The sequence below is a fragment of the Podarcis raffonei genome, chromosome 4 (genome assembly GCF_027172205.1).
Source record: "Podarcis raffonei isolate rPodRaf1 chromosome 4, rPodRaf1.pri, whole genome shotgun sequence".
NCBI classification, from domain to species: domain Eukaryota; kingdom Metazoa; phylum Chordata; class Lepidosauria; order Squamata; family Lacertidae; genus Podarcis; species Podarcis raffonei.
The window spans coordinates 23,407,304-23,414,243 of record NC_070605.1 but is presented as its reverse complement, the minus strand read 5'-3'; the positions used below and the strand labels follow the sequence as shown (position 1 = coordinate 23,414,243).

Sequence of the window (6,940 nt, the reverse complement as noted above, 5' to 3'; positions counted from 1 at the left end):
AAAGAGCAGGACATTAGGTTTAAAGCTCTAGTAGGTTTGGGACCAGGTTATCTGAAGGATTGCCTGTAGCCATTTGAATGTCTAGCCCTAGAGATAGGTTTCTCCCATTGAGATATATTGCATCCGTGGACCCATGCCTGTGGGATTCTCTCATTAGGCACTGAACTAGCGGCCCTAGATAATTGGGGGGTGGGGTGGGGTGGGGAATTATACAGTGAGTCAGTCCCGGACTTAGCAACCTTTCTTAACTTCTTACATGCTTATATAATGCAGCCATTTCGAGCCATTGTATATAAACACTTACATAAAGTGGTGACACAGGCATTCTTCAGGGCGCCCTCACCCACAATGCCTCACTCTGAAGAAGGACCTGAAGGAGACCTGCACTGCCGCTTTGCAGGCAGCAGATTGAGAAGGCACACTGGCCAGCAACAACAATGGCCCCATGATCCGCTGGCTGGCTGGCCATTCAGTCAACAACCATCCAAGTGACTGAAGATGGGGCCACTCCTGGCTGTCTCCACTGAACATTCACACCTCCTTTTTTAAAAAATATATTTTTTATTAACAGGCCAATCAAATCACATTAATTCCAAATCACATTAGTTCCAAATTATACAGCCAGATTTTTAAAATTTTGTTGGGGGTACCCATACTTCAAGCTCCGAAAGGGATCCAAACTTCACTCTTGCTGCTGCTTTAATTAAACAGTTCTATCCAGTTCTGTCCAGATAGTCTCTTTGTTATTTTCCTCATCTTCTTGTTGTTATCATATATTCCTTTCTTTGTGATCTCTGACAATCTTCACAAATGGGTTGAAAACAAACATATCCTGTGTGGGTTTTGCACTCTCCAAGAGTCATATCACATAAAGGACAGACGCCATTTCCACACCTCCGTAAAGAACATTCCCACAGTCTGTCCGTTGATTTCCACAGGCTTGCCAATCTATATCTCAGGGGGCCCTGCCAGGTCAAGATCACATTCCGATAACCATACATTCACATTCCGATGACCCTGGTCCTCCTCCCCCTTGTCCTCCTATGGGCAAGCCTGTCTTAACGAAACTCCATTTATAACTGCGTCATAAAACTTTCTTTCCATTCCCTGATGTTTCCACCAGTCCTCTCTTTGATCAGTAATTCATTTCCACACAGTTCTTAACTCCTGCTTGTGATTAGTAATTTGCAACGATTCTTCTCTCTGGAGGGGACGGTTAAAAAAGAAAAGTTTTTTCCTCCCCCCCCTTTCTGTTTCACTCCAACATACCAATCTTTTAATGATGATTCTTCACTTGATTTATTTGTCCAGCCCGTCGCTCCGCTCACAGAGATCCCATTAATCAGCAGTCTTTACTCCCGATCTTCACTTGATGTATGTGCATTAGCTTCTTTCCAATTATATATTTCGAGCTAATGTGAACCAGTGCGCGATTAGAGACAGCGTCAGGGAGAGCCGACCTCACCCGAGGGCTTCGTGCCAAGTGTCCTCACCCCCTTCTTTCGAATCCGGGGGTGAATTATGGACACAGCTGGCAAGGCAGTCCCCCCCATTCCCTTGGGGGGGGGCAAGGGAGGCTGCATACTCCCATATCAGCCTCTTAATTACCTCGTGTGGGTTGGAGAGATGTTATTGTCGGCCATCTTCCAATGCGCCCCCTGGTGGCCCCCCGAACATTCACACCTCCTATCTTCAGTATTTGGTGACAGGTCCTCTGTCCTGAATTCTCATTGTAGCTGTTCTTTTTATTATTATTAATTATTTTTATTAAGATTTTGCAACAAATTTTAACATAATCAAAAATTCAAATTACATTTTACATTTTCAATTACGTCCCCCTGACTCCCCACAACGTCCCTTTCTGGTTTATTGCAAAATTACTTCTTCTGCTTATAATTTCGTATGCCTTATGTATTAAAATTAAAGTTGTACCTTGTCAGTCAGTTCTTCACATTTTAACCTCATATTTATGTTTTTTATTTGTATTTGTCCATTGTAAGCGTATTACTCAAATCCTGCAAGTGAGTTCATTTCAGTGCATTGTTTCTGTATATACATCATAAGAGGTTCCCAATCTTTTTAAAAAGACCATATTGCCCTTATCTTTAAGTCTCTCAGTTAGCTTCGCCATTTCAGTGTATTCTATCAACTTTTCTTGCCATTGTTCTTTCGTTGGTATTTCATCGCTTTTCGGTCTTTGAGCTAGTAGAATTCTGGCCACTGTTGTTGCATACATAAATAAATTCTTGTCTTTTGGTAAATCTTGTCCTATAATACCTAATAAAAAGGCTTCTGGTCTTTTAACAAAGGTTATCTTGAACATTTTTTTTCCAATTCATTATAAATCATATCCCAATAGTTTCTAATTATTTTACAATTCCACCACATATGAAAAAAATGTACCTTCCTTTTCTTTGCATTTCCAGCATTTGTTGGAGCTTGTTCTATGCTTTTTGGCAATTTTCACCGGTGTAATATACTATATATACATCATTTTCATATAATTCTCTTTCAACAGTATGCAGTCTGTAAATTTTAAATTACTTCGCCATAACTTTCCCCAATCTTCCATGTGTATATTATGTCCTATATCTTGTGCCCATTTAATCATTACTGATTTTACCTCCTCATTTTTTGTCTCCCATTCTAACAATAAACTATAAGTTTACTTTAATAATTTACCATTCTCGTCTATTATTTCTCTTTGGAATCTAGATGTGGTATAACTAAATCATTTCTTATTGTCTTCCTTAAAAACATCATTTAATTGTCAATGTTGCAGCCAGTTGTAAACCAAATCTTTTATTTTATCATAAACTTTAAGCCTTAGTTTCCCTTCTCTTTCTGCCAATAAATCTCTATATGTTGGGCATTTTGCCTCCATATTTATTCTTTTGATTGACATCGCCTCTGTTGGGGCTACCCACCAGGGTGTTTTTTGCTCTAATAAGTCTTTATATTTCCCCCATACTTTTATTAATGCTTTCCTAATTATATGATTGTAAAATCCTTTATGTATCTTCCCTTTATTATACCATAAATACGCATGCCAACCAAATCTGTTATCATGTCCCTCCAAATCTAATAAATCAGTATTTTCTAACTTAATCCAATCCCGAATCCAAGTAATGCGGCTTGCCTCATAATACAATTTTAAATCTGGAAGAGAGAAACCTCCTCTGTCCTTAACACCTGTTAATATTTTATATTTTATTCTCGGCTTCTTTCCTTTCCAGATAAATTTGGATATATCTTTTTGCCACTTCTTAAAGAAAACTGCATCACTTATTACCGGTGTTGTTTGTATTTGGAAAGCATTCATTTTGATTGCTGCAATTCTTCCTAATAAGGAAAGATTTGTCCCCCCCCCATATTTCTAGATTCCTTTTTACCTCATTCCAGCATTTTTCATAATTGTCTTTATAGATATTAATATTCCTGGTTGTGAGACAAATTCCCAAATATTTAACTTTTTAATGAGTTTCTATTCCTATGATTTGAGACAATTCTTTTTTATCTGCTTCTTTTAAATTTTTAACTAATAATTTGGTCTTGTTTTTATTTAATTTAAATCCTGCTACTTGGCCAGACTCCTGATTTTTTCCTATAACTTTTGGGAGAGAGTCTTTAGGTTCTTCTACCATAATTACAAGATATTCTGCATAGGCTTTTAATATATATGATTTTTGCCTATTTTAATTCCTTTAATATTTTCATCTGCTCTGATATTTCTAGCAAGTACCTCCAACACTAATATAAATAATAAAGGTGATAATGGACATCCTTGTCTTGTGTCTTTTTGAATTCCTCTGTTATCACCTAATTTACAATTAATTTTGCTTTTTGGTCTGAATATATGGCTTGAATTCCTTTCCTAAATTTATCTCCAAATTTCATTTCTTGAAAATTTCCCCCATGAATTCCCAAGAGACATTGTCGAAGGGTTTTTCCGCATCTATGAACATCAGTGCTGCTTCCTTTTCATTTCTCAATTCCAGGTATTCTATGATGTCAATAATATTCCTAATATTATCCTTCATTTGTCTTCCTGGAAGGAATCCGGCCTGATCTTGATGTATATAATCTTTCAGTACTAATTTCATCCTATAAGCCATTATGTTAGCAAATAGTTTATAATCATTATTTAATAATGAAATCGGTCTAAAATTATTAACTGCTAACACATCAGCCTCTTGTTTTGGAATTAAAGTTATATATGCCTCTTTCTATGTCTCTGGGGCTGTCCCTGAAGTTAAGATTTCATTCATTATCTCCTGTAATGGTTTCATCAATTGATTGTTCAATTTCTTATATTATTTTGCTTTTAATCCGTCTGGTCCTGTCGATTTCTCTATTTTTGCTAAGTTGATTGCATCTAGTATTTCCTGTATTGTTATAGGATATAGCAATTTAAAATTGCTAATTTCTCTTCTGCTATCCTTGGCAGAGTACTACCCTTCAGGTATCGATCTATATCTTTACTTTTTTCTCTTCCTTTTCTATATAGTTCTGTAAAATATTTAACAAAAGCCTTCCTAATTTCTTAGGGGTTGTCTATAATTTTGTCATTTAATTTTATTTTCTTTATAAATTTTTTTGCTCATTTTTATTTAACTGCCATGCTAGTAATTTCCCTGGTTTGTTTGCATACTCAAAATATTTCTGTTTCATCCTTTTTATCTTCCACTCTATTTCTTCGTTAATAATCATTGAATATTGTGTTTGTAACAATTTTATTGCTTGTTTTATGGACTCTTTATTTGGTCTGTTTATTAGCTATCTTTCATTTTTCTTTAATGCCTCTAAAATCTCCCTTTCCTTTTTCTCTCTCTGTTTTCTTCTGTACGTGTTTTGCTGAATAAATAGACCATTCACGATCGCTTTATTGGCATCCCATACTACTTGAATTTTGGTGTCTTTGTTAAGATTTAGATCAAAATGATCTTCTAAGGTTTTTTGCGCTTTTTCAAAAAAATTTAGATCCTCTAACAAGTCCTCATTTTATCTCCAACTAAAAGTGGATTGAATTTCATCTTGCATTTCTAAAAATACAGGGCTATGATCTGATATTGTTCTTGGGATAATCTGTATTTTCCTTACCCTGAACTCTAATTCTTTAGACACCCATATCACAGTGATTCTTGCACTTTTCCCATGTACATTAAAGTGAAATGTGAATTCTCATTGTAGCTGTTCTAAGGGTGTGGATATAGCACCCAAGTGAGTTGCAGGACTTCATCAAGACAGCATAGTTTACTTTTTGCAGGTTTATTTTGGCTTGAAGAGGTTCCAACTCAAATACCCTGCTACTCTGAGAAGCTTATCAGAATCAAACTATTTCCTTAACCCCCAGCCAATATTGATACAAAATAGGTATTTAATGCAAATATATCTACAGGTGGTGCTTTCTTGTAGTGGCACTTTGTCTTGTCTTTCACCTTTCCTGAATTCTCATTGTATCTGTTAGGGTGCTCACTGGAAGGACAGATCCTGAAGCTGAGGCTCCAATACTCATGAGAAGAGAAGACTCCCTGGAAAAGACCCTGATGTTGGGAAAGATGGAGGGCACAAGGAGAAGGGGACAGAGGATGAGATTGTTGGACAGTGTTCTTGAAGCTACTAACATGAGTTTGACCAAGCTGCGGGAGGCAGTGGAAGACAGGAGTGCCTGGCATGCTCTGGTCCATGGGGTCATGAAGAGTCAGACATGACTAAATGACTAAATGACAACAACGGAATACCCAAGTGTGTTGCTGTACACAGTGGAGGCAGAGGAGATTAATTTTTGCAAGATTAATTGCAAAGATTAATTGGTTGAGTTCAAGATCAGATTCACAGTAACTCTGGGTAGTTCAGTGGAATCAACCTGTTTCACAACGTTCCTTGCCACTGCTGAAATGATGTGGTTTTAACGAAACTCTGTCTACAGGTGGTGTTACTTAATCTCTTACTGTGTTCTGAATTAAGTGACATAGCTGAAATTTCTGGGCTATAAATTCTCAAGGCTGCTATTCTTTGATGGACTCTTTCCACATTATTCAGAATAGATTGCTTTCCATGGACTTTACCATCAATACTATGCTCTTCTTGATCCTCTTCAGCTGCCTTGCCCATGCAGAAGACGAGAACTATAATTCTATCCTCACAGTGCCAAATGGAGGACCATGGGGCACTTGGGGGACGATCGAATTTTGTCCACAGGGATATGCTCATGGCTTCTCACTGAAGGTAAGGTCTGCTGTTGGGTTGCTGTCACAATCAGATGTCTCTCTCCTTCCTTTGTTTTTTTTCTGAACACTCCCCAGAACACAGTTTTTGAACTCAACAAGAAATGTGGGGAAGCAATAGGACAGGGATGGACTCTTAACTAAGGAGATGCTAGGCCAAATGGCCAGAATTGCTATCAAATGCTCCCTAACCTCCATTATCCACAAAGGAATGTGTTAAGGAGATAAGGATAAATGGCCATAAATCAGCAGTAGGGAGGAAAGGAGTCTGCCAGCTGCAAGAAGAGAAGTTTTTGGATTAACTATCTGCAGTCTGGATTCAGACTGTTCTTCCGAGGCTGCAAAAACAGCAAAGACAGCTTGTTTACTGGAAGCTGAATCACCTGACAAAGCGATGCAGTGACTTTTAGGAACTATAAAATAACAGCTTCTCCCGAGACATGGCAGAACAACCAACAGTTTCAGGAATAAAGGATACAACACCATATAGTGAGAAGTGAGCTTACAGGGAACCAGGCAGAGGGCATTCTTGGTAGTGGCGCCTGCCACTACCAAGGCAATAAGCAACTACCTTACTTTTAAAAGACATCTGAAGGAAGCCCTGTTTAGGGAAGTTTTTAATGTTTAATGCTGTATTGTGTTTTAATATTCAGTTGGGAGCTGCCCAGAGTGGCTGGAAAACCCAGCCAGATGGGTGGGCAGTACCAGATTTA

General features: G+C 37.7%; 1 protein-coding gene across 1 annotated transcript in view; it reads left to right on the top strand.

The window, feature by feature from the left end:
* The first annotated feature begins 5,602 nt into the window (after positions 1 to 5,602).
* The window catches only part of LOC128412609 (vitelline membrane outer layer protein 1-like), a 3,419-nt gene continuing 2,081 nt past the window's right edge, over positions 5,603 to 6,940 (top strand). Inside the window, exon 1 of the mRNA XM_053385742.1 lies at positions 5,603 to 6,228. Coding sequence (XP_053241717.1) covers positions 6,019 to 6,228 — 210 coding nt within the window. The 5' untranslated portion in view covers positions 5,603 to 6,018. The remainder of the gene's footprint in view (positions 6,229 to 6,940) is intronic.